Source organism: Momordica charantia (genome assembly GCF_013281855.1).
Source record: "Momordica charantia cultivar OHB3-1 chromosome 9 unlocalized genomic scaffold, Mcharantia_2.0 BLBB01000009.1, whole genome shotgun sequence".
Taxonomy (NCBI): Eukaryota; Viridiplantae; Streptophyta; class Magnoliopsida; order Cucurbitales; family Cucurbitaceae; genus Momordica; species Momordica charantia.
In genome coordinates this window covers 28,373,798-28,401,396 of record NW_028275167.1, presented here as the reverse complement: position 1 = coordinate 28,401,396, position 27,599 = coordinate 28,373,798, and the positions used below count along the sequence as shown (strand labels likewise).

At 35.3% G+C, this 27,599-nt stretch overlaps 2 protein-coding genes and 1 pseudogene across 10 annotated transcripts; 1 reads left to right on the top strand and 2 right to left on the bottom strand.

Moving 5' to 3' along the window:
* Positions 1 to 1,716: 1,716 nt before the first annotated feature.
* On the bottom strand, positions 1,717 to 8,851 carry LOC111018664 (pentatricopeptide (PPR) repeat-containing protein). Of its 2 annotated transcripts, XM_088117720.1 has the most exons (11): positions 8,687 to 8,841; positions 7,844 to 8,432; positions 6,823 to 6,950; positions 6,388 to 6,528; positions 5,893 to 5,979; positions 5,650 to 5,803; positions 4,956 to 5,015; positions 3,994 to 4,422; positions 3,375 to 3,670; positions 3,110 to 3,239; positions 1,717 to 2,463 (listed from the first exon to the last, which is right to left on the bottom strand). In XM_088117720.1, exons 1-11 carry the CDS (start codon positions 8,788 to 8,790, stop codon positions 1,930 to 1,932), a joined length of 2,652 nt encoding a protein of 883 aa, XP_087973846.1. In that variant the 5' UTR covers positions 8,791 to 8,841; the 3' UTR covers positions 1,717 to 1,929. The 2 variants fall into 2 exon arrangements, with proteins under 2 accessions (XP_087973846.1, XP_022150548.1); XM_022294856.2 differs by having other exon boundaries at positions 7,844 to 8,851.
* Positions 8,852 to 10,813: 1,962 nt separating this feature from the next.
* LOC111018634 (cucumisin-like) lies at positions 10,814 to 19,004 on the bottom strand (annotated as a pseudogene). The gene is made up of 7 exons (XR_015787198.1): positions 18,978 to 19,004; positions 18,697 to 18,832; positions 18,333 to 18,576; positions 14,654 to 15,069; positions 13,795 to 13,901; positions 12,483 to 12,663; positions 10,814 to 11,450 (listed from the first exon to the last, which is right to left on the bottom strand). The product of XR_015787198.1 is annotated as a cucumisin-like (transcript).
* LOC111018667 (uncharacterized) lies at positions 18,702 to 26,065 on the top strand. Of its 7 annotated transcripts, XR_015787136.1 has the most exons (6): positions 18,852 to 19,290; positions 19,386 to 19,456; positions 21,809 to 22,158; positions 22,315 to 22,361; positions 23,953 to 24,025; positions 25,628 to 26,065. XR_015787136.1 is itself a non-coding variant. In XM_022294860.2 (5 exons), exons 2-5 carry the CDS (start codon positions 19,057 to 19,059, stop codon positions 25,663 to 25,665), a joined length of 693 nt encoding a protein of 230 aa, XP_022150552.1. In that variant the 5' UTR covers positions 18,702 to 18,817; positions 18,974 to 19,056; the 3' UTR covers positions 25,666 to 26,065. The 7 variants fall into 7 exon arrangements, 6 of the variants coding, with proteins under 6 accessions (XP_022150552.1, XP_087973361.1, XP_087973360.1 ...); XM_022294860.2 differs by lacking the exons at positions 22,315 to 22,361; positions 23,953 to 24,025 and adding an exon at positions 18,702 to 18,817 and having other exon boundaries at positions 18,974 to 19,290; XM_088117235.1 differs by lacking the exon at positions 22,315 to 22,361 and having other exon boundaries at positions 18,853 to 19,290.
* Positions 26,066 to 27,599: the final 1,534 nt, after the last annotated feature.

Here is a 27,599-nt window from a genome sequence, read left to right as displayed (position 1 = left end):
CTCACGACGTTCTTATTGGACATAGGTACTTTAACCTGCTATGCTATACTCAGGTTAGCTGATATATATATATATATATATATATATATATATATTAATTATATTGAGAGTGGAGGATTCGAACTCACGATCTTCTGATCAGATATAAGTACTTTAATTCGTCATTCTATGCTTGGATCAGCTGATATTTTTATATATTAGATTGAGAAACAGTGAGAATTAATTAAAATACAACATTGCGGAGCCCCCATGCAAGAAAAAAATGTGGAGGAAATTTTAGGTTTAGGAACAAAGACAAAAGAGATGTGATAGTAATGTTGGTGAAACTCATGTTTTCATGGCTGTGATTGACATGCTATGTTTTCTACTTGTTGGAAAACTTCATGTGCATTTATTGTCATTTTGTTTCAAATTATTAAATTCTCTCTCTCTCTCTCTGTTTTTACTTCGTAATAAAAAGGTAACTCCAGTTTTATTTTTACTGTTACTAATGAAAATTTTAAACCGAATCAACTTACAAGTTGTCAAATGAAATTAATGGTTGTTTGGAACTTAGCTAGAAAAGCTGGAAATTTGAGTTAAATGTTTCAAGAACATAACCACTTAAAGTAATAAAGGATCATATGGCATAGTTGTTAGTAATGATTCTACTTTTTGCCATCTTTACGATTCCGATATTTTAAAATTTTCAATTTAGTCCCTGTGATTTGCGATTTGTTTCAATTTGGTTCTTGTGGTTTTAAAAGTTTTAATTTGATTCCTATGGTTTGGTTAAACCTCACAAATCATCACTAAATTATCATTTATTCACCTGAAAACCTCCACCTATTTCCTTCTATTTTATACTCCGCCTTAAACGCCACATAAAATAATGTGCTAATATGACGATGACAGGGATTCTTTATGTGATTTGAATGAACCTAGAAACTTCTAAAATCACACATCAAATTGAAACAAAGCCCAAATTACAGGCACTCAATTGAAAATTTAAAACCGCATGAATCTAATTGAAACCGAAACCATGCTCGAAAGGTAAGGTCCGACTTTGTAATTTAACCCGTAATAAAATATTGGGTGGTTAGGTTTTTCTTCATATATACAAATAAATTAAAGGGTGCATGTCTCTGTAAAGGGAATTTCAAGGTGTAGAAAGCAAGAAATTAGGGCAATTACTAGGCTATTGTGTTTGTCAATTAGATGGTAGGTGAAGAAATGAGCTGGTTTGTCTCCCTTGAATATGATACTTATCCACATAATTCATCAAAATTATTTAGAAAAATAAAAAATTCATCCATGGCTGCACATGTTCTCCATTGACCCTCCATAGCCATGCAGCTTCATTCAACTAATCCAACAAGATTATGATACTTAAACCACCATTTTTTATGTCAATTTCTAGACTCTATCAATTCAAGAATAAACTTTATACAATCATTCAAAACTTGTTGCAAAGTTTTTTTTCTTTTTAATGATTCAATCCCATCACATTTGAGGCAGTGGTGGGAAGAACATGGAACCACAAGAATCCTTCCTTGTCACCAAATCTAGCCATCTGTTTATTTGTTTGGAATTATTCTTAAAATTGAAAGCGTCATATCAAGCATTTCAAGGCTTGTCGGAAAATTATCATGATGGTCTTTGGGTTTATTATAGACTTATTAGATATCTTTTAAGATTTAATACCTCTTAAGATTTAAAAATTTACTAGACATTAGATTGAAAGTTTATAAATCTATTGGATCCGGTCAAGATCTTATTATACACCACGACAATTTAACCAAAGAAAATTTGTCTGAACACATTTTCACTTTTTTCCCTAAACAAACTTTGTTTGAACACAGTTCCAAACAAGTCCCTAGGGACAGTGTGGACGATGCTTTCCATATAGAAATCAGCTGAATATACAGAATGTACCTCAAACTAAATGGTTCAAAACCATGATCTTCCAACTACATCATCATCGTTTTCATCATCTTCGTCGGCGTTCGATACACCCCCATGACATATGTCGTCGTCGTCACTTACATCGGATTCGTCCTCAGCATCTACGCTAGAACTCGTGAGGGCATTGTCGTATGAGTTCCAATTGGGAGGGAAGGTCTTCTGCAAGGCTTCAGTAATCTCTCCACCAGTTCTCTCAATCTTGCGTAAACATTTGGACCAGTGAACTGCTGTCCCCATATCCACTGTTAGTCCAGAATCAACCATCTCTCTGCAAACAGAGAGAATGCCGGGATAAATGGAACCTTCTGCAGCAACGGTAGCCCTCGAAAGTAACGACGTCATCAGACAATGGTAAACAGCTTTGTCTGGTTTGAGCCCAGATAGCTTCATCTCTTCAAAGCATGATAATGCATTCTCTGGTAATGAAGCACGGGCCCACCCGTGAATCAGTGTAGTATACGTTTTAACATTAGGCTTCACTCCTACAGATCTCATTTCTTCAATTGTTTTCGTTGCTCTCTGGAAAATGGTTGACGGGTTAGAATTTGGAATATACCCCAAGAATATCAGTTAAATCAAGGTTTAATGATGATGTACCAAAAAAAAACACAAGTCAAAGAAAGTTAAACAATCTTTAGAAACCGACACCCAAAGACATGAAATCGAGTCATAAACCACCACACTTTCTCCCATAGACTTTCAAAGCCTTCTAAAAGTAGTTCTATTTCTCTCTCTCAAGCCAGGTTCTATAAGATAGCAAAAACTAGAGCCCTTTTTTAATTTCAAGACTGTTTCCCTCATACAGGCTATTTTTTTTAGTGAACTTCTCTTCTTTTTTGTATAGCCCATTAGTATTTTTTCTCACTTGTCATAAGGAAAGCTTGGTTTTCTTCCATAGGAGTAGGACCATTCAAGTAAGTAGTCCAAATATATTGAGGTGAAACCAATCTAAATGCTTTTTTTTCTAATACTTTCAGAAATTAATTCAGGCAAAAACGAGAAATGATATAATTCCTGATAAGACAAGTTCGGTAACTTAAATACAGATGAAAAGTGTTCTAAGCAAATAAAATCGCCTCTTTAGGCTACCATTATACCGCGTCATCATTGTATCAACTATTGGATGTAGGGAAAAAAAAAGGATTTGCTATTTGATCAGAGATACCTGCATATCTCCAGCCTTGGAGCAAGCATTTATGAAGGATGTGTACGTATGGATGTCAGGTTGAACCCCCTCTCTTTTCATTTGTTGCATTAGATCAGCTGCCTCCCAAACATCGCCTCGTCGAGCCCATCTATATGGAAAAGTGTATATAAATAATTAGTAGGCATGTGACAGAGAATTCAATCCAAAGAGAATTACAAGAGAGGATCATCAGAATAATTGAAAAAAAAAAAACATGTAACAAGTGCAATATAAGATGACATACCCATCAATCAAAATGTTATAAATGAAGGTGTTTCTCGGTATTTTTTGAGCACTCATTTCCTTGGTGACTGCCAATGCACTCTGCATCCTGCCTGATTTGCAACATGCTTTTAGCAACGCTTCATATGTATAAACATCAAGCTCCAGGCCCTCACTCCTCAGTTTCGTGAAGTACGCGAATGCTTTTCCTGTATCACCTAAAGAAGCATAACCATGCATGATGGTTGTGTATGTGTGTTCATTTGGACTTACACCGGAAAGGGTCATCTCATCCAGTATTTCAACAGCCTTCTCCATCTGGAAGAAGATGATTCCCCAATAAGTGAACTACTACTTCTGAAATTATGGATCAGTAATAATACAATAAAATGAAGGAAAAAAGAAACTCCAAAGGGAGCGTTTGAAAAAACTACAGCAATTTGCGTGCAGATGGAGTCAGAATCCCACAGAGGTGTGGCAGATTTCATGTATTTTTTTTCTAAGTTTTGGGGCCACCATTTTAAGAATATATTTGTGATCTTATGGCTTAATACTACTACTGGAGAAATTTGGTAGGAGCTATGGTTAGAAAGAATTTCCAAGGCATTGAATGTTTCATAAGAAAAAGTTGGGAGACCTACCTTACGCTTCTCAACAAGACCGAGAATCAGAGCATTATAAGTGTGCACAGTCGGAATGCATCCAGACATCCGCATCATATCGAATACATCTAGGGCTTTCCTCATCTCCCCTTTCCTAGCAAAACCATGAATGATGGGCATAAATGTTCGAGTTGTAGGTCGGTGCCTCTGCTTCTGCATTTCCTTGACAGTACAAATGGCACGATCCATCTTCCCCATCCCACAGAATGCCGTGATAATATTATTATAGAGTACTACGTCAGGCTTGATACCATCTCTTATCAAATCCTCAAAAATGGCGAAAGCATTTGCCCAATCTTTCAACTTCAAGAACCCATTGATCAACATGGAGTAGGTCTTCATATTGTGTTTTATGCCAGCATGCTCCATTTCTTTGCTAACTTCCAAAGCTTTAGCAACTTTTCCGAGCTGGGAAAATTATTAAAGAAGGGTAAAAGATAATCAAAGAGAATATGCAATCTTATGCATGCAAGAATTTGTGTAACATTGGCATTTGTAATGACAGGCGTCATTATCTTCAAAATCAGGATCTTGAAAGAGACATGGGGAAATGAGACCAACCAAACTCACTCACTCAGCTTTGAGTGTCCTAATGAAGTACTAAAAGTCCAAATCTATCAACGGGTCAAGAAACATTTCCAAGAAAAATGAAACCAGACAAAATTGCAGTAGTTAGTTATCTTCATTCGTCCCTTCTTATTCCTCCAAATAAATATCAGTAGTAAACATGTCCATCTTTAGAGTACAGAGTACTCTATGTCATATAATAAAAAGAAAAGTGATGAGAGACCCAAAAGAGGAAGAGAGAAGACAGAGAAAACAGAGAGCAGGTAGAAACTAATGCTACACTTCATTCCCTTCTAGAGAATCAGAAAAATTATCATATAAAGAAAACAAGAATATGATAGATAATATACGTAATTTAAAAAAAAAAAATTTACCTTTGTATAAAGATTAATGAGACATCCATAAGTAATGACTGAAGGGTTCAGACCACATTCCTGCATCATAGTTAATGGATGTATGAGAATTTCAAATGAAATGGAACGTTTGGGTAGAAAGGAACTCACGCTCTTTTGAAGACAAAGCTAAGTCTTGGGATTATTTTTGTAATAGTATGCAGGTTTTAGCTTCTCGGTGGTGCATAAGAAACAAGAAATTCTTTTGTAATCATAGTCTCTCTTTATTTTACAAAATTGGAGAGCTTTTATGTGATTAATTTGTTTTTTTGGAGGGGGCTGCCTTGGCCCATGTCCGTAGACTGTTCTGCTCTTTTGTTCTTTCTAATGAAATATTTCTTATCCAAAAAAAAAAAAGAATTTCAAATGAAATGCAATTAAAACTGAAAACAAAATAATTTCACGGACATTTGATTCACTGTATAAATGCACTTAGACCACCCCAAAGGCTATGTACCAACCAAGATACAGAATGCTCGGCATGGACTCAAATAAACAACTGCAACCCTATCAAAACTTGGTTTGATAGCACTCTTCGTTGAATTTTTTCTTCCTTTTTCAGATTTCAGTTCAAATCATTATTACGAACTCGTCCCACAAAATTTCTTGTTGTCACCTATTTTCCAACTCACAAGGATTCAAGTCAGAAATGATAATATTAACACCCATTATGTACCTTAAATCTCTCGAACACAAGCAGACATTTGTCCTCATCACCAATCATTGTATAACCATCCATCATGGTGTGATATATGTCAATTGGAGCATCTATGCCTTCTTCTTCCATTTGCCTCACCAAAGCTTCAGCTCTTTCCATATTGCATGTTTGACTGTAGTCAAAACAAACTAATAAATGAAATGGTATTTCCCTTGTGTAATACTAGCAAATATTCCAAAAACAAACAAACACTCAACTTACCAGTAGGCATATATAATATTCCCATAAATGATTGCATTCAATGAGGAGTGTTTCTCTTTGGCCTCCTGAAACCAGTGATCTGCAGATCTTCCACGATAAATGCAAATGTAATACAATTTAGATCAAAAGATGCAAATGGCTCGTAGATATGAAGACAGAGAAAAGAAACTGAGAGAACAAACTCTAAAAGACTAGATAATACAGAAATATTTCATCTACTTCCTACATAAACTTAAATAGACAATAATCAAGGATTGAATGTTCATGAGGTCTGGCAAGACATGTAACCCTCTTTTTTGGAACAAGAGACAGGTTAACTGGTGCAATTGGCCATTTCATACTTGTAGGTTTCACTAATCATCAATGGAAACAAATGGCAAGCAAATCAATCAATGGTAAGGAAGTAACACTACCCAGTTTGTTTTTCGAAAAAATAAAGGGCCAAATTTAAGTTTTTTCTTTGTACCATGAAATGTAGCAATGATAATTACTTACTCTGCATTTCTCATTTTAGCAAATCCGCCCACAAGAATGCTGTAAGTTACCAAACTCATTTCTATTCCTTCTTCTTTCATTTTCCTAACACAAGATAATGCTTCTTCCATGTCTCTACCAACTGCATAAGCATGAATAAGGCTGCACATCATTTAAAGCTTACTGTTATTGTAAGATGATGAAACACTCAACACAAAATTAAACTTAAAAATGTACTGTATATATATTTTTGGCAATGAAATTCAGAAATCTACCATAGGTAAAGATATTTGAAGCATAAGCATACTTAATTGACATTCTATACAAATCAATCGAACTGTAACCATTCACAACTGAATTGTGGCATTTGTGTTAATAAATCAAGCAAAAATATTTTGTTAATATTGAGATCAAATTAAAATAGAAGGAAAGAAACTATTTAGGAATAGTTATTACTTTGTGTAGACATGAGACGTGGGTTCTATTCCCCTAGCTCGCATCTTTTCAAAGGTCTCACGTGCACGGTGCATATCACCTCTTCTTGCGTAGTAGTTCACCATCAAACCATACTCTTTCCTAGAAGGCTTAATTATAGTAGAATTCACCCCCAAAGCAACAAAAAAAAGATAAAAACAATTAATATGAAAATGCCCAAATTCAGTCTTTTTATGAATAAAATTCAGCATATGGTAAATATGACATATGTTTGAAATTGCATGCATTTAGTGCACATGAATGTGTCACTGTGTGTGCACACACACACATTCGAACAAATGAACACAAGTAGGCATGGTGATACTTTTTTATATCAACATTTACATACTCAGCTTGTTTATAATGCTCAAAACAAATTGCAAAGTTAACGAGAAATTCATAATTATGTCAGTTACAAGGTAAAACAATGCATACCTGGAAAATCCATTCTAAAAGCATTCATACATTTGTTGTGAAGTAACAGATTAAAGTGCCTATACCATTGAAGTTTACATCTGTTTCTGCCAACCACACTAACTAATATACCTTTTTTTAATGAAAAACCAAGCTTTCATTAGCATAAATGAAAATAATACAAATGTGGAATAAAAACAGTATCCGTACTCGTAATGAGTGAACGTTTCAATCACAATATTATATTACTACCACGGAGCTATCTAACCGAACATAGATTAAATAACTACGAAAGAATGCAACTCGGGGATGGAAACATGGTACAACAGAAGCCCACAGCCTATCACCCAAAGCTTAGTTGGCAATATTGGCTATAACTATGGTAATTGAAGTTATTTGATTTAAAGTAGTATACAATGAATAGAGTTGAGGTTCTGATTAAGAGTATAAATATAACGTGAGAAACAATCCTAGGGAATATTTGACTTGCAATATCATCAAGCATCATATTGTAACAATTTAATCTATTCTCATCTATATTACGAGAATTCGCATAACTCAGAACCCGCTAAGGAATTCAAGAATGTACCTTCTTGATCCTCTCGAACGCCCAGACAACCGCCTGCCAGTTCTCTGGCTCTGTCTCAATAACCTTGCGAAAGCCATTCCGTGCTTTATCTCTCTCTTCATGCCATTGGGAACGATACTCGACGCTGTCGTCTCCCTCCATCCATCTCGCCCTCTCCTCCGTCTTCTCCTTCAACCTCCTCCCATCGTCCAATTTCACAGTCAGAACCCTTCCGTGAAACTCCACCCCGTCAAACTCAACGGCTTTCATGGCCGATTTGGCTGCAGTTAACCCGTCGTATATCACGAATCCGTACCCCGCATTTCTTTCCGTGGCATCGTGACCCTTAATCAATATTACATTCTTCACAGGACCGAACTGTCGGAAGAACTCTTGGAGCTCGTGCTTCTTGATCCAACTCGGTAAGTTCCCGACAAAAATCTTACCCTCTTGACGGAGTTCAATTTCTCCCCGCCCCTTACTCGACGAATTCTCGGTTACAATCTCTTCAACTTCATTTTCATCTTCGTCCGATGCCTCGGAAGTCGGGGGAGGCGGTGGAGAGAGCTTGCTGGAGAGCCAGAGCTTGTTGGAGAGCGAGTAGGAAACATGGGGCGGCGGCGGTGGCGGTGGCGGTGGCGGCGGAGGAAGAACGGGAACATAGGCGGAGCCGACCAGATTCTTGAGAGGGTTAGAGGGGACTTTGGAGGTGGTGCGTTTAGGGGAGGAAGTGGTTTTTAGGGTTTGGGGGCGACGGATGCGGCCGGAGAGCGAGGGGGTTGAGCTGGAGGAATCGTCGGAATCGGAACGAGGAGAAGGCGAATGATGGGGCGGCGGCAGCGGCGGCTTCAGTGAGAAAATAATGACGGCGGAAGAAGGATGAGAATGGTGGCGGCGGCGATGTGGGAGGACGGCGGAGAAACAGGCGGAGGAAGTGGTGGTGGTGGTGTTTGAGAGTGAGCGAGCATCCATTATCTTTATCTTCTTTAGCCTCTGCTTCGTTTCATGGTCCTGACGAGTTCAGAGTGTCAAACGAACCAACCGTGTAAATTGGATATTTTCCCAGAAAAAGAAAATTACCATTAAATTACACCCAAACAATTATTTCCCCAAAAAGAAATCACTTTTTTATATCTATATATTTACTTGTTACAATTTATATATTTCAAAGTGTTTTAAAAACCTAACCCACTTCCAAACAAAATTATCAACTTCTAGAAATATATAAATGTCTTCATTGTTGATGTTGCCAACAAAAAATATTTTCTCATTTTCAATTAATAAAATATTGATTTTTTTACAATAAGATTCGAATTCACACTTTTTTTTATCAATTATATTTAATTAATTCAAATTTGTACTTAGAAGAACATGCAAATCTCAAAGTTCAAGCTCAGGAGACATCAAAGATTTTCTATATTAAAAAATGTTCGAACTTAAGATCTCTAAGTTAGTGTGATTAAAACATCTTAAATATTTACCAACGAGGCAACCTTATAGGCGCCGTTAATACTTAAATTTTATCATTTAAAAATTAGAGAAATATTCATGTGTTGGATAACGCATAAATTAGCAATTCATTATTTAAAAAAATAAATCATCTATCAAAGGGGAAATTAACAACAATAACCTTCAAAAGTTTTTGGGAGGCTCAAATCACACCTCTTTTACCCAAATGACCCACTTTAATATTTAATTGAATTAAAATGGAAAGGAAATTACACTCTTACCCCTATGTTCAAAAACCAAACCGTTCATCCATTTGTCTTCTCCTTCAAATTTCTTCTTCGTTTCCCTTTGAGATAAGTTTGATTTCTGTTAATTTTTGTTATTTTCCATTGATTTGAATGTTAGGGTTTTGATTTTCATTGTTGTTGAGTAGTTGAACGTTAGGTTTTTTCATCGATTCCGTTTTCCGGTGTTTTTTGAATGAACGAAAACATGAATAAAATTACATCGATTTAGGTTTCTTTCTCGTGTATTTCATTTTTTCAAAAAATAGGAAGATTGTTTACTCTTTGTTTCGTTCATTGTTTTTGGTTCTTTAGTGTATTTTCTATGAAATTGAGTTATGTGGTCTCTGTGTGTGAGGATTGTTTGAGAAATATTTGTGGTGGAGGTTGAAGAAGAAGGGTGAACTCAGGCGAAGTGGGATAGATCTCGTGCGAGGTTGAAGAAATTCCAAACCTAGCTCGAGGTTTCTAAGCCTCTGTCCAATTTCTCGGGAACTACCTCGAGCGAGGTTGGTCCAAGGGAATTCAAATACACACAACCTCACGTGACATTTGTGCTCTCTGTTATTTTTCTCGGGTTCGACCTCGGGTGAGGTCAAGCCCGAGATATTCGAAAGAGGCTGAACCTCGAGGTTGAGCCCGAGGTTGAACATATTTTGAATACCTCGGGCTCAAACTCGATCAAGGTTGTCCCGGGAAATTTTCCAGAGCGTCCAAAACCTTCCTAAATCCTAAACCACACTCAAGGTTACTCCCCACTTCGTCTGAGTTCAGTCTTATTCAACCTCCCATCACCTCATCCTCCGACATTTCAACAAACATGACATCACCACCACAACACAGAAGAACCACAAAGAGCAAAAAATAAAGAACAAACAAATAAAGTAGATTTCCTTTCCCAAAAATGAAATCCAAGCCGATGGAAAACTAAATTGATGGTTTATCATTCACGTATTTCTTCATCCAAGCACTCGAAAACAGAATCGACGGAAAAAAAGATCATTAACTCCTCAGACGCAATCAAAAACCAAGTTATAATCTTCAAAATCGATCGCCCACTATATGAAATCGAACTTAATTCGAAGTTTTAATCTTAAGATTAATTTTCTTTGCCGGAGGAATTAGCAATGGGAGAACAAGCAGAGAAGAAATCTCGAAGAGTTTCTTTTTTGAATGGAGGGATATTGCTATAATATCCTTTCAATTTAAATTTAATTAAATATTAAAATGGATCATTTGACAGAATTAAAGAGGGTATTTGACATTTCAAAAACTCTTAAGATTGTTTGTATCAATGTCCCGAAAATTTGCAGCGGTGGTAGTCAGCGGCAAAATAGACACTCAGTTTCACTAATGAATATTAGCATCAAACACCGTTATAGGACTCCTCACTTTGCGTTCGCCATCGTCCCACACCAACGAGGCCGAAACAACGCTCCCACCGCCGATTCTCCCTTCAACCCTAAGCTTAAAGCTCCGTTCCTCTCCCAAAGCCTCGAATCGAAGAACGGAAGGCTTCACCGTAATCTTAAGCTTCTTCGAAGGGTTAAAAATGGAGGCTCTGTACGTCGAATACGCCGACCCGACATTGGTGACCCTTCTTCTGTAAGTTTCCCTGATGGGTTTCGAGATGGCCGTGGAGAGAGCAAACGAAGGATAGTTCAGGTCGAAAACCGTACTGCTACTGCCGGAATTGTTGGGAGAACAAGTTGTATTGTCGACGGAGACTCGCCGGAGCAACTCGGTGCTGTAGCCTTGGCCGCACAGGAACTTTACGTAGTCGGACTCGGAAGCGTTGTAGATTGGCCCGGGATTGGCTGCGCCCACTGGGTTTATGGGGCCCGAGCCATATGCCAGCTCTCCGCCTGGGCTCAGTCTAGGGCTCATTGGAAATGCTGCATATGGAGTTAAGATAGGTTAATTTTCTTTTTGGAAAAGAAAAATAATTTCAACGTATATCTTCTACGGATCACCTTAAATTTCTTACGGAGAGAGAAATGTATAAAATACCAAATATTATCTTCGCGGCCATTCAATAAATAAAAATTGATAATTTATTATTAGAAAATACTTGACTTTCTGGTAGTGGGAAATAATCTTTATCTTACCACCTATCATGTTTGACAACAAAGAGAAATAAAAAATATATATTTTGGTCCTTAACGATAAGAATCAAATATTATCCTTCTCCACCGATAAAAATTTGATAATTCATTATTTTCTTAAAAAAAATTCATATTTTTATATTTCTCCCACTTAGTTATCAAATATTTAGTGGTTGCAAAGGCAAGACTGCCTTTTATTTATTAAGGAGCCAAATATTTTTCAAAAATAAATGTAAAAATAGAGATTATTTGTCAATTTTTCAATGGTGGTGAAGACGAAATCGTCAAGTATTTTCCTTAGCTCCCAAGTATTTTACTTTAAAATATTGTTTTTCTAGAAACATCTACCTTAGTACCATCTAGAAATTAAAAATACTTAGATATTTACTATTACATTATGTGTCTTTATTTGAGAAATAAGAAATAAAAGTTTTATTTTTTCAAATTTTTATAAGTATCTTTGTATCGATCAAAAATTTAACATTTCTTCATTCATTTGAAAAAGACAAAAAATACTTTCATTGCACCTAGTTAATAAAAAAATATTTAAAAACTTTAATCAAGCAATATTTTTTGTTGATATATATATAATATATGAAATGAGAAAACATTCAAAATAATACGTAACTTTGTGTACTATGTCAAAGTGAGCATAGCTCACTATAATCGACATATACCTCTAATCAATAGGTTGTGAGTTCGAATCATTTTTCCAACATGTTGTACTAAAAGAAAATCTTTGAAATATTATCATTAATCTTGTGGATCTATAACTAGTTAAGTTAAGACTGTATACTTTCGACCAAAAAGATCGTTGATCACCGGTTGTCATGAGAGCGGATCTAATTGCAGCAGGAGACCAAGAAGGGTGAAATGACTTGAAATATGCGGCTGCAGCGGTGGCGTGTCCCCGACATTATATTATAAAGAACCTTTTTAGTGTCTTCTTCAGCTACGGAGGGTGAAGCTGTCAGTGGAAACGCCGCCAGGATTTGAACTCCGGCTGTGCAATGCAAGTTCACACCCCAAACAAATAATTTAAGGTAAAAAAAATGTTATTTTATTTCGTGTAGTTTCGAAATATTTGTTTTAATCTCTTAATTGTATCTGTACACTCATTTTTTGTTATCACAATTTCGACACAACATAATACTCGATGCATTTTTTGAAATGTAACTAAAATTTTCGTAATGCATAGAATTTGTATTAAAATGTTGCAAATGGATATCAAAATTGTTAAAGTACATATACCAAAACGAACTTTGTAAAAGTATGTGGACTAAAATGAACGCAAGTTGAGAGTGCATTTATTAAAATGAATATTTTAAAATTATATGAACTAAAATTAACCAAAATTAAAAAAAGGGTTAAAATAATATTTTAATCTTAACACAGTTACCTTGAGAATGTTGGGGATTGAGAATGTAATTATATAAATTAATTTATTAAAATGAATATTTTAAATGTATGTGGATTTATTTTTTAAGGAATTGAAAGTTTCAAACTTTATGTCTTTAAGTTTGACGAAACAAATTCAATATCACAGATTATCTTTCAACCGTGTACTTTTTTACCCCACTCGAAATTCACCTATTTTCTCTCTTTTTAACTCCACCAACACAGCCAAATAAAAAACATCAGCTCATAACCATGTAAATAAAATAAAAATTATATTCGGGTGACAATTTACTGCAAATATACCAATAGATTTAGGATTTGCCTATTGCAAAAAAAAAAAAAAAACAATTTTTACTTAAGGTTTTTTTTTTTTTACTCTTATATATCAATAATAAATGTTTCGAGTTTAATTTAGTCTTTTTGGTGAGTCAGTTTGAGTTGGACTTTTTTTATCTTATACAATTAATTAGATCTGTGTCTTACCTCTAAATAAAAACACGCAGTAGTAACAGTAATAACAATGTGTGAAGTTTGACATGCTCACTATAAAAAAGAAAAAAAAATTGAAATCTAACTCAAATCATATAAACCAAATTAAAACGTTATCGTAAAATAGAATTCAACGAGTTATCTAGTCGAGTTGATATGAGAGCACCATGTTTCGAGGCAAAGTGCGAAACAGGCAAAGGATAACAGTAAGTATCGTCTAGTGGAGATTGGTCTTGCATTATAATACCCGCGACGCCTTCTACGGCCACAACTTCCGTTGGTATATCGAACAAATCGCATGCCACAATTTTACCCTTCACCAATTCTTTATCCACCGTGTTCTCAAAATACAACCTATTTTGAAAGTAAATTACAGCAATTATATTTTCTCTTACTCCAAGAACTGTTTAATTTTTTTTTTTTTTGCGCAACAAATTGATCAATTTGTTTCTCAAAGCATGGAGGGCATAGAATTCGAAGCTCTCACTTTAAAAAAAATTTGAATAAATGTGAATTGAGTTATGCTCACGTTGGTAAAACTATTTAAATCTATTGGGTTAAAATTAGATGATAAAGTATATATTTTGAAAATTAGAGAGTCAAGTGAGCTATTAGTGTAAATTCAGGATAGAAAGGTAACTTTTTCCTATAATATTTTTTAAAACTATATGTAGGGAGGGTAATTAATTGATAAATTCGATTTGAGTTTTTATTTTATTGTCAAAATTAATATTTCTAGATATAATACGAACTTAGTCGATGAGACATCTATACTTTTCTTTGAGGTAGAATGTTTTTAAGAAAATAACAATATTTAGATGCTTAGCAGTCAAACATCTATTTCTATGTTGACCGCCAATAAAAAAAATATATGATGATGGTCAACAAAATATGGATGCATGCCGATAAATACCTTAGTATTTTGCTTAAAACAATGTATTGATTTTCCAAAAATGAAATTAGCCAAATCGTCCCATTTTTTTGTTATTATTATTTATAAAAAGAAAAAAAAAATCAGATTTGCATCTCCATTATAAAAACTAAAAATATAAAATATTTGACCCTTATTGCTAAGGACAAAAAGGAGCTGGTGACGAATTTATGACGAATTTCCGAGCTCAACTCTGGTGACGAATTTCCGGTCGGTGGAGCTGGCGGCCACCGACAGAGACCACGGCGAGAAGTTGACAATCGTGGTAAAGTTGGGGCCGTTGTTTCCGACGGCTAAGGAGGAGAGAATTCCGCGGTTGATGGCGTGGAAAGATCCGTTGGCTAAGTAGTCGTTGAAGTAATAATCTCCGACCAGATTTCCGCCGAGAGAGCGCGGCGATGCGCGCGGAAGGGACCCCTCGATCCCCTGGCCGTCCCCAGGCCGAGCCCCACCATGCTGGCTCCCCTCACCAACCCTCCGGCCACCGTCGACGCCGTGTGCGTCCCGTGCCCGTCGGAATCTCCCGGACCTTTGATATCACCTTCCGGAAGTTGGCCGTCGCTGCGGTATGATCGAGCGCCGATGATTTTGCTGCAAAACAACACACACAATGTCGTGTACTTAATGTTCTGAACTGATGTATTTTATTGTCAAATATTTCAGTCAATCAAAGTATGATGTGTCCAGTCACGAGAGTAGAATCCGTGATTTTAAGAAAATATATTAATATAATAAAATTTTTAAAATAAAGTGATATTTCAGTACAATAAAATCCAACTTACAATATGAGATACGTCAGTTATCACTAATTTATAACTGGTGGGTCAATTTAAGATAGTTTTAGACTTTTTTAAAATCAATTTTTTAACTTATCAAACATGATTAATGGACGGAAAAATGATTTTGAAAATGAAAAATATAAAAATTACTCCCAAACGCACCCTAAATTGTATAAATAAAAAAAGAAAATATTTAAATCTTAAACGATGATGTTAAAGATGATTAAACCACCACTAAATTCGGTAAAAAAAAGACAACAAGATCTCTTGTTCTATATACTATATTAATGATGAATAAATTATCACTCAACCTAAAAATTTAATCGAATGAATTTGATAAATTTAATTCATATATGAATATCTCAACCTAACCACCTTGAATGTTTGACAACTAGAAGAAAATATAAAAACATAACTTTTTAAAAAAATTAATGTCAAATTTTTAGTTGTAATAGCATAGAAATATGTGCTAACGAGTCATGAACTAGATACTTTCTTAAAGTAAATTATTGTTTTTAAATAAAAAAATGTACGAAATCGCATAATTCAAACCAAACTTTCAAACGCAATGTAAAAAACCATACCTATCACAACTAAAGGACACTGTGGGTATATGAAAAAATGGGAAATTGACTCAACTGACCTGAAAAAGTTTCTATTTTGTTCAAATGACCTAAATTATAAAAATTGACTCAACTAACACAATTTTAACTTTGTTGACATTTCAGAGAGTCTGTAATTACGAATATACCCCCAAATGAATTGAACTACAACAAATCTAGCATAGAATCACCTAGGTTGGTGTAATTAAAACCATGGGCGAGTTCCACTTGATTTATGGTCATGAATTTATTAAAGTACCACCAACTTAATAATTCCCCACCAAATTTTTGTACTATCATTTATTATATACCCACATATTCTCTACCGAGTGTAGAGAATAAAAGTATGTTTCCATCCGTATTGTCCAGAAGCACATCTTTCACGTGGTTTTGAAGAACTTCCATACCTTTTCCAACATTTTTCAGATCTTGAATCCATTAAAGGAAGTCAATTTTTCATCTCTGACACCTTGAACGAGGTTAGTTTTTTATTGGTTCATAATATTGTTTTCGATTCGTCTAGAATATGATGTATTTAGTTGGAGTAAATGGAATTTCTGAATTTTTATCAGTATTTTTGTGGGTAAAAGAAGTTACGTAGGTCAATGATTCATGGCCGTGTTTATTCATTTAATGGCCATGGTCAATGGTTTTATGATTAACGGTCGTGGTTTTAGGTCGATTGCATACAGATAACCTTGATCGGCTCACGACCATGGTCCATTTTGTCGATTCGTGACCGGGGTGTTTAGGACCACGGCCGTGGTTGTGTGATTAATGGCCGTGGTAACATGTTACCTCGGCCGTGGTTCTTAATTGTTTGATTCATGGTCGTGGTTGCAAATTCCCTCAGCCGTGGTTGTGTGATTAATGGCTGTGGTAGCATGTTCCTTTGTCGTGGTCCTTTATTGTTTGATTCATGGTTGTGGTTGTAAATTCCGTTGGCCGTGGTGCTTATCGTCTGTTTCATGGCCGTTGTGACATGTTCCCGGGGTCGTGGTCCTCTAATGTTAGATTAATGGCCATGGTTGTATGTTCCCTCGGCTGTGGTCCTCTAATGTTCGATTATGTGCCCCCACTCGTGTTTGTGCTTTATATTATGGTCGTGTCTGAAACTAACACGGTCGTGGTGGCTTTGATTACCGCAAATACTAAATAAGCGGCCATTGAAGGAATGAAAGATGAAAAAAATCGCAAATATGAGTACAAAAAAAACTCTTTTCTTGCCATAAACGGGACGCAAATACCAAAAAAAAATGTGCTAACCTCGACGTTTCAGATATAGGAAGCGATTCGGAGCACGAAATTGCAAAAACCAGTATAGAGTGCAGCAGAGTAAACCAGATGGGCGAACACGAACATGAAAACAAAAACGGAAGAAAAGAAACGAAGATGAAATGAGAGGATACCAACGGTTACAATTTCAATTGAGGGGTATAATTGTCATTTAATTCACGTACCTTTCAAGGCCATGGTAAAGCAACCAATTTAACCACGGTCAAACCGCGCCCATTGGTTGTCTTCATGAACACCACGGCCGTGGTTCTATCTTTCACGGCCATGGTCAGCTAACAAGAACTACGGTAAACCCCAGCTCATTGGTTGTATTCATGAACACCACGATCGTGGTTCTATTTTTCACGGCCAGGGTCAGCTAACAAGAACCACGGTCAACCCCACCTCATTGGTTGTCTTCATGAACACCACGACCGTGGTTATACTTTTCACGGCCATGGTCAGCTAAACAAGAACCACGATCAACCTAGCTCATTGCTTGTCTTCATGAACACCACGGCCGTGGTTCTACTTTTCACGGCCATGGTCAGCTAACAAGAACCACGGTCAAACCCAGCTCATTGCTTGTCTCCATGAACACCACGGCCGTGGTCCTATTTTCCACGGCCATGGTCAGCTAACAATCGTGGTTTATGGTTCACGACCATGGTCAGGCTAACAATCATCGAACCATCGTCGTGTTAATTCCATCATGAACGTTCAGATTGAGGTCGTGGTACTATAATTTAAAAGGTGGAAATGAATATACGATTCTTAGCCTCAACTAGACTAATATACGAATGAAAATATTAAAAAAGGTTTGCGTTCCAGATTGAGGCTAAAATAGTAATTTATCCCTTCAATATTATATTCCAGATAATACATTGGGTCAGTCAATTTTTGTAATTGAGGTCATTTGAGCAAACTATAAACTTTTTCAGGTTATCTATACCATTTTCCCGGAAAAAATCATACCTATCATATATTTAATAAAAAGAATTGTGATATTTTGTGAGGTGCATACTAAATTGAATAATATTTAAGTATTTATAGGTCACTATCTATTTTTTACTAAAATTAATAATTTTTAAAATTTTTGAAAAATAAAAAAGAAAAATATCATTTTTACTGTATTCCTCCCTTATATATTAAAAAAAAAAAAAACTAAAGTTGTACTATAAAAAATTTAATATCATACTTATTGCAAGAGAAATTGGCGGAGACTTCACAACGGCCTTTCCACTTGGCCGGCGGCGGACCATATCCGTCGGAGAAACTAGGAGATTCCGGCCAAATACCGCTGTCAATTACTCCGACGATGATGTCATTCTCCACCGACTGTGCTCGATCAACTTTTTGGGAGAAGCCCATGAAATCCCAAGATCTTGTTGTGTGTAATTGTTTTTTTCCATTTGGAAATACTGAGATTACACCTTCCATTTCTGAAAATTCGAGTTTATGCAACAAAAAATAATAATTTAAAATATATAATAAGAACTCAAGTTCATAATTAATTTTGGAAGAAAATTAAATTAAAAGAGTTTAATTTATTTTAAATATACCAGAAACTTTCTTTGCTTCCGCTTCCGTTAGCTTCACCACGAACCCATTGAAGCTTCTCTTGTAGCTATGAAGTAGAGAGTCTGGAGAGAGTACTGAAAAAGGAGAACAAATTTTTTTTAGGTTTTTTTTTTTCCCCTTTTTTGGTTATTGTCAAAAATAATTATCTTGTAGAATTTCTACACATTTAGATGACAATGATATAATATTAACGAAAAAAAATATAATTTTGGTAGGATAATTTTTTTTTTCTTTACAGTTCTCTTTCTTTTTCAATAGTTACTGTATTCGATCTCGGGGACGATGCCATCGAAATGCCGAAGTAGAGAGAGGAAGAGAGATTTGGTAGACTGGCGTAGTGAATGGAAATCAGCAGCAATGTTTTAGGTTTTGCATTTTCTAATTCGACTTTTCGAATCGCATCTCATTCCGTTCCGATTATCATATTCTGGGCCATGAATTTGAGAACCTCTTTTTCAATATTTACTTTATTCGATATCATGGCCAATGGTGTATGGAAGCTCGTACTACGGTCGTTTCTACTTGAAAGCACTTTCGTCTTTGAATTTCGTAGGTCCAGATCGTCCGCGAAATTTGTGATCCTTCTAATTCCCTCCCAATTGTTTCTCATGTCACATCATTGCTTGTTTCGTTTCATTTTCATAACTAACCTTTGATGTTTTGCTTGCAGACTCAAAAACATTTAAAGAAGAGGACGGAGGAATTGTTTGAAATTTTGAAGGCTAATGAATCAACTGGATGGTATATCTATTCCACGGGAGCTCTCATCCAAAATGCTAAATTATTCCGTACTAGTAGTTTAGAAATTCTTTCGTTTTGCCCACATACACTTCCGTTTTACCTATTGAACTTGACTGTGTAGAAGATGGATCTTAGGACAAATCTTGGCCTTTCTTGAAGAATATTGGTATTGGATATCACTCTGAGTTTAAGCTTAGAAATTACAGGAAATTTAGTTTTTCTTAATACATTCTTAACACTTGTTACCTCGTGTAGTTACATAAAAGAGAGGAAGCAATATTGTAGGAATTTAAGTTCAAGAACTCCTGTTATAGCCCATTACTGTTGATCCAAAAGTATAAGCTTATACGTTAGGATGGTAATGCCGTTCCCTTTTTTCTGGTTAAATTCGATGGACATCAAAGGGTGACTTTGTGGTTTGAGGGACTATTATTTTCTTGTTTTTGCTGCTGCACGCTTGGAACAAGGCCCATCTCCTCCCGCAGCCGGCAACTTCCCTTCACAGTTTGTAAAATAAAACAACCTCGCGGGATAAAACCATCTCCCCTCCCAAGAGCTATAAAACAGACCTCCTCATCCCAACTATCTCCCAAAATAATGTCTTCCTCTACCTACCACCACACAATTCCACAATTTTCTGATGAGGGGCAATGTCATACGCTTTGATCCACCCTCAACTATGTATTCCATGGCAACAACTTAACCGCACAATTCAAGATAACCCCTCTGCTGAATAGCCTGAATTTCACTAGCTTGGCCTTTGTTTGGAATGCGGTCAAAGCCCAACGTTAGCTAAGAAAGGGGAAGATCTTGGATACATAAGTTAGGGACATCATCTTCATAATAATGAGAGTTTTTGGGTGATAAACAAAGCCACGAGTGCTATGCTCAAAGTGGATAATATCATATCATTGGAGATATGAATGGTGGTCCCTTGCCCCTTAACAAGTAGTAACATAGCTATAGTTTTGACTTAGCATGTGAGTAGAATCCTCTAGTTCTGAACCATGTGGCGAGCCTCTGGAAATCCGTGGTTGAGCTATCTGTCAAGCAGTATGAGAGGGTGACCAGCTAGAAGACAATCGAGGAAGGTAGATGGATAGTTGTGTAGGGCTGTTTGCCACTCAAAAGCAGTTAGGAGGCGATAATAATGAGGCTTTTTTGAATGATAAGCAAATCCATGAGGACTTATGCCCAAATTGGACATTGGAGATGTGAAGGGTGGCCCTCTGTCCCTAACAAGCCTCAACTGTTCGTCATCGCAAGAATGGTGGCCATATTACAACGAAACCTTTTCAACTTAAGACCTTTCCTGAACAGTCTTCGAACTCCCTGTTCAATCTTCAACCACGAATCACTTGCTCTCTCTTTCATAACCAGCACACATTCTGTTACCTGGAATGCAAACTCAACATCCTCCTCTAGTTTCATTTGATCTCTCTTCTACCCCCTTACTTCCAACCACAACTGTCTGCGTAAAGGATTCCACTAATTGGGGAGGTTTGTCAATTGCACCTGCACTCTTAGTTTTAGAACCACCAGTTTCCCCTGGGGTTGGAGACCGCTTGAAACCAAATTAATGATTCGGGACATCTTATACTCCTAAAGAGCGGCTCTGCTTTCAAGCATGCTCCAACCATCTCAAAACAGTCTCTTGCCCAAGCAATTAACCCCAGATGAAACTTGAGCTTCGACTTCTATCCTCTATAGCTCTCTTCAATCTCTACCTTTTTCATGAGTGAGAGAACTCGCTCAAAGTTCCTAACGTTACATGGATTCAGTCAATCAAGGAATGTTCCATGGGGTAGGACTGCACCGGCCTTAAGCACTTGCACTACTGTTACAGACATTATTTATATGATTATTAGGTTGAGATATGCTTTATGTTCTTTCATGGTTCAACCTTTAAATTGTGTTAGTCTATTAAACCAATAGATTAATTAGGATTCCATCGTATCAACATGCTTATCACTTTCTCACTGTCTCTTTCAACTGGGCTTCAGACCATCACCCTATCTGGGGTAAGTCCTTCGCTGCTAGCTTCAGATCCATACCATAACGATAACTCTATATTATTTGAAAACTTAGAGATGCTTGACTGGTAAAAGGTTCTTGTCAATAGTCTTGGTGGTTAGAAGAAAAGAAGATTCTCGAAAAGCTTAACAAATGAAAATTCTTAATGTCTAGTATTGAAGCATATGACATCTCTCCATAGATTTATGAGTTCAGCCTCGATACAGTAGCTATTCACATAAAAAAAAAAGAAAAAGAAAAATACAACACTTTATGAGGTTCTTTCTATGTACAATCGTTTGTAAGTCAATTATTATGCACTTTTCTTGACCGTCACAGGAAATCAAGATTCAAAAAGAAAGGCAGAACCACACAAATCAGACAGAACAGTTCTCTCCCGGATGACTCCTGTGGAAGCAATCTTGACATCAGAAACGTCTATGCAGATGTGCAATGGCGGCCAAAACTGCAGCTACCAGAAGCCCCATGTTGTTCTCACAACGATTTCCTGCATTGTGCGGCCGACCCTGGCGGCGACGTGCTTCAGCCGAACCAGCTGCATAAACAGGGATTACGGCGGAACCTCCTCCTGAATGAGGTCTACTGCCACCGCCATTATCGCCGCCGGCTGCGCTTCCACGACCAACACCATGAGATACGGTGCTTAAACTGTATCTCGTGCCAATCTGGTTAGTAGCCCAATCCTTGCCATATTTTTCTTTGTAACTTTTCTGATGGTAATTAGACTCTGCATCATTCATATAGAAGCTTATTTAGGAATGGGGATATGACAAATTTTGATCTTTTTTCCTTCATTTTGTAAATCTTTAAAAAAAAATTAATAGATAAAGAAGAACAACAGAAGAATACACACTGACGGTAGGAATTTCACGTAAGTGTCTTTAAACTACTGTTGATTTTGGTGACCTTTTTTTTTTTTTGTTTTTTTGGGAGTGGGCAGGAATATACTATGCATAGCACGCACTTGTGAGATGCCAAATTTTCCATTTAATCAGTTTCCTGAAGAAGACATTTTCCCCCAAATTCATCTTTTATGCTTTTTGACGAGTCAGAAAGTCGTCTATGATTTTTGGCGGCTGAAAGGAAGTGAATATAGCGTAACAAAATTAATGTGTGTGTGTATTTTTATTTTTATTTTTATTTTTTTGCTATAATTTCCAAGACTTTACAAATGAATGGTAAATTCTTTTTGAATATAGGGATTTTTTATTCTTTTTGCAAAAAAATTAGTCGCTGAGAAGGTCACGGTTTTTTTTTTCCTTCTAATATGCCTGTGTATTTATATTGCCATTTTATTACATTTTAAACTTTTAAAACCTTCATAACATGTCTTAAAAAGTTGTACTGGAGATTATTTTTATGATTTTTCAAGAAAAGAGAAAAAGCCTTATGAGTAAAAATCGAACAACCCTTACTGACTAGGGCAGTGTAATTAAATTTCTTACTACCCACTATTAAATCTTTTTAAGAAAAAATGTTTCGTTTCTCTATGTTTCTCTCTCCTATCTATCAAAAATTGAATGATGAATTTTTTTTACCACTTAGTCAATAGAAAGTATTATGCATAAAAAGTTTCATTTAATGAAATGATTTTTGAGATGGGTGTAGAAAAAAAAATTGATTCAATGCGTTTCTCTTTTCAAACCCTTTTTTTTTATCCTTTCCTATACAAAAAGTTCAAAAATATGCTTTTAATATTAATGGATATATTCTCTAATTAAACATAGAGTATTAAATGAATAAGCAAAAGCAAATAAGATTTTTTTTCCCTTATATAACATGTAAGATTGTGGACTAGAACCTACAAATTTTGATGGGAGATATAAACTTGAGCTGTGTTGAACAAGATTTTGAACTATGTTGAACTATAGAAGTAGGAAACAAAAGAAAATAATATTTCTGGCCACCAAACCTATAAATATGCATTATTTATCTTAAAATAAATGAAAACTTGATGATTTGATCACCTTAATTTTGTCAGTTATTTGATCTCACTTCAGTTAGTGGCAGCATCTAGATTTTGATTTGAGTGGAAATATTATCTACCAAAAGCTAAAGTTAGTGGGAAAGGCATACACTGTTTGGGCCCCCCATTCGCTAAACTTTATTTGATTTATTTATTTTCAGTTAGCAATAAAAGCATGTTAACAACTTAACATGCACTCTTCAAACACGTATATTTATATTTTTCTTCTTTTCTCTTTTACATTACTATTTTTTTCTCCTTTTTGGACATACATACTATTTTATTCACATCATCAATCATACAAATTTGTCGTTTACATGCACAGCCTTTTCACAACACATGTTTATCTGTAGTGCACACTTTATTTCACTACTTTGTCGGTCTCATTATTCAACTTTGTCGTATATACTTTATTAGTTGTTGCCTATATATCTCCTATTCATACATTTTACTCTACTAATTGTTATGATAACTTCCTTCTATATCTTTCAATAAGATTTGCAGAGAAAAACAAACTGGTAGCAAAAACGAAACACCAAACAAATTGTGATCTCTTAAGTTCTTTAAAGGTATAGTTTGTTTTTTTTATCAAGAGTAGAGACTAGACTTTCGTTTGGAACTAGATATCAAGTAACTATTCCTCGTCTTTCAGAATCTTTTTTGATTCAATTTGGAAACTTTGTAGCCCAAAAATATGAATACGTAATATCTATGAGAAGGGAGGAAGATTAGGTGGGAATTATGATAAGAAACCATGGGGTTGTTGAAGAAAACATAGAGAAAAATTGGCTGAGAATTTTTCTGAGAGAAAGATAGGATACTGACCTGTTTCCAAGATTTCTCGCAGAGCAGATGTAGCCACCATGGTAGAATAAAACAGCATGAAAATCAATCCCATCTCTCTTCTTCCCATCTTTCATACAAACAGCTTCTCTCTCTAGATCTCTCTCTGATTATAGCAATGGTGATTTATTTACACAAAACGGTGGAGGGTGGGGAAGAAGAAGTTGGACTTTTGTTTTCCTACTAAAGTGATCTTATCTTCTCTTAAGGACGAAACAGAGGGGATTAGAATATATAAGAGACATCCTTTTGAAAAGGAACACGAACTCGAATCTCTTTTTAAACTGTTTAAGTCTTCCATACACGGTTTCCACTCTATTGATCTACTGTTGTTTGATTATGTTCAAAATAGCTGTCACATCAATCAGCCTACCCCAGCAATAAGAGAACTTCTTTTCACTTATCTTTCTTCGATGATATTATGGTTTTAGATTCTAACTTCCCCATATCTAATTCTCTACTCCCTCTAGTCGTCCCTCTGACATCTGGATACGTGTGTTGCTTAAAACGAGGAGTCAAGAGCCTATAGAAAAATTATTCAATGTAGTTATCACGATAGGACTGTGTTTAATATCAGTTGGTAGTAGGTTTAAAATTTGTTTACTTCTCAATAACAATTTGATCTTTGTATTTTTAGATAGAATTGTCAGCTACATAATTTCAGTCTTTTGGCATCTTGACTGGGATGCTTTTTTTGATCTCCCCTTTGTTTGATCTTGTATCAGTAGGGAATGAGTTCAAATCCAATGATGGCCACGTACTTTAGGAAGTAATAATTTCTATGTGTTTCCTTACACCAAATGTCGTAGGGTTAGGCGGTTGCGGCGTGAGATTAGTCGAGATGTGTACAAGCTGACCCAGATACTCACGGATAAAAGGGAAAAAAAACCGAAACTAGATACTTTCAAAATTTTATTATTTTTTATTTGTTCCGTCAACTTGTTCTATCCACTCATCCTAATAAAGAAAGGTAGCAGCTTACACAACTTTTTCCCACAAACATTTTTCTGTAAATTATTCTTCTATTGTAGTTCTCTTGTTCTTGAGTATTTTATTTTGAGCATACAATCAACCAAGGATTCGTAAGAGAATTTAGCTACACACCATGTTTTTTTGAGTTGAGTCTCAGTGCAGTAAACATCTTTTGGGTAAACAGAGTTTATAAACATGTGCCTCAACCCAAAATTTACAGATTATTCTTAACTCTTTCTTTACTATTGGTTTATTGCGTTATTATTTGTGTTAATTATTTGAGATATTCAATTTTTTACATTTTCAGCCAAATGTATCCATATACTTTATCCTTTTTTTTCCCTTTGAAAAAGCAGATAGACAAAATGACGTCAATTGCAAACAGGCGGCTTGATGGATTCATGTGATTCTCCATCTTTCGCAGTTAAAAGTGGGTCCATAAGAGAGGTATGGGCATCAAACGACATATATTATATATCCTTTATTTTTAATTTTATTCTCAATATGGGCCTTAATATCTGAACATCTGAATTATGTTGAAGTTTGCTATATAGTTTAACCTCAAAATATTTCCTCTTACCAACATGAAAGCAGTTGGTTAGCTGTATTTAGAAGTCTAGACTTACAATCACTCTTTTCTTTTGGAAACTAAGAAATTAGTTGGGTTTTGTTGGTTGTGGCCCAAAAGGCATGGCTTATGGTCATGATCCAATTTATTTGGCTGAATATATCAGATAATCCCTCACCATTGAGATAATTCTCGATTCAATCGTTAATGTATCATAAATTCTCAATTAAGCCCTTAAAAAGATTAGTTAACATTTGTTGATAGAAGTTGATTAGTTAAAAAGATTTGTTAGGGACCTGGCTTGAGTTTTATAGAATTTTTTTTTTTTATGTACTAGTATCACTCTCTTTGTTTATACTATGATTTTACTTTTATGAATAATTCTTTAATGTTGATATATCCAACATTAGTATGATGTTGACGGACAAATAATAAATAGAAGTATTTGTATTCATGTAGTATGAAAAAATTTTCCAATTTTATGTATGAGTAGCATTGAAGTAACACATCTAAATATATGTGTAACTAAGACAATAATTTAATACATCAAATTTTTCTTTACAAGTTAAAGTGAGCATAACTCATTAATTGACATATATCTTCAACTAAGAGGTTGTGAGTTCGATCTCCTGACCCCACGGTGACGTATTAAAAAAATTTCTTAACAAATTTTAACTTTTTATTTTATTTTTTACATGGTGGACCTATTTAAAAAATTAAGGATCAAATTGAGAATTGTTATGGACTATTTGATATATTTAACCTTGGTATCTTTGCGTGTTTGATATTTCTTTTTTTTTTTTCCTTTTTCCTAATAACATGGTCAATGCTTTGAGTGGAATAGTATGATAGACTTTTCATAAAATGAAATGAAAGGTGCTATGTTTTACTCAGTAAATTAAACATGGGGTGGGAATTTAATCTTTTGACCTCGGAAAAATAGTAAGGCATTAAGTGACGAGGAATGCTTATGTTAGCTATTATTTATTTTCCTTTTAGTACATCATGTTGGAATTCAAACTCATTACCTTTGGTTAGAGATAGGTGTTTCAGTTGAGCTATTCTGAAGTTGGCTACTTTTATCCTATGTTTTTTTTTAATATGATTTGTTAATAAATGTTATTATCTAAACCCCATGACAACTGTCTTTTAACGACTAATATAATTCATCGTCATTGGTAAAGGTGGTAGAAGGAAGGAGGCAATTACTCCCCTACTTCATCTTAGATCAAAAAATTATACAAAAAAGTTAACGTTTTTAAAATTTTATTTCTAATTTGATCTCTTAAAATTTTAGAATTAAAAGATCGTATGCCTAGCATTTTACCTCTATCAACAACGGTAGTTTAAAAAAATAGTTGCTTTCCTCACTATTTTTTAGGGTAAAATATATTTTTTTAGTCGCTGAGTTTGAAAATAGGTTTCTATTTGGTAAATTTCAAAAAGGGACAGTTTAGTCCACAATTTTTAGAAAATAGTTTTAAATAGACCCTGAATAAAATTTAGCGTTAGTTGACTAACGGAAAAGTGACATGAATTGAAAGAAAAGTGCCACATAAGTTTAAAATAATATAAAATAATGAATATTGACCCATCATTTAAAAATTGCCAACTTAGCAATACATAACACTGTTCCGTTAGTTGACTAACGGTAAATTTTGCTCAAGAATCATTTAGAGCTATTTTCTAAAGGTCAGAGATCAAGCTATCACATTTTTTAACTTAGGGATCAAATAGAAATTTATCCTCAAACTAAATGA

Coding starts and splice junctions, on each gene's coding strand:
- LOC111018667 (XM_022294860.2), top strand. CDS start 19,057: ATGGAAATCAGCAGCAATGTTTTAGGTTTTGCATTTTCTAATTCGACT. Junction 19,291..19,385: donor CCAGATCGTCCGCGAAATTT/GTGATCCTTCTA, acceptor TTTTGCTTGCAG/ACTCAAAAACATTTAAAGAA. Junction 19,457..21,808: donor GCTAATGAATCAACTGGATG/GTATATCTATTC, acceptor TGACCGTCACAG/GAAATCAAGATTCAAAAAGA.
- LOC111018664 (XM_022294856.2), bottom strand. CDS start 8,794: ATGGATGCTCGCTCACTCTCAAACACCACCACCACCACTTCCTCCGCC. Junction 6,529..6,822: donor ACGTCTCATGTCTACACAAA/GTAATAACTATT, acceptor AATGATGTGCAG/CCTTATTCATGCTTATGCAG. Junction 4,423..4,955: donor TCATTAATCTTTATACAAAG/GTAAATTTTTTT, acceptor TAATTTTCCCAG/CTCGGAAAAGTTGCTAAAGC.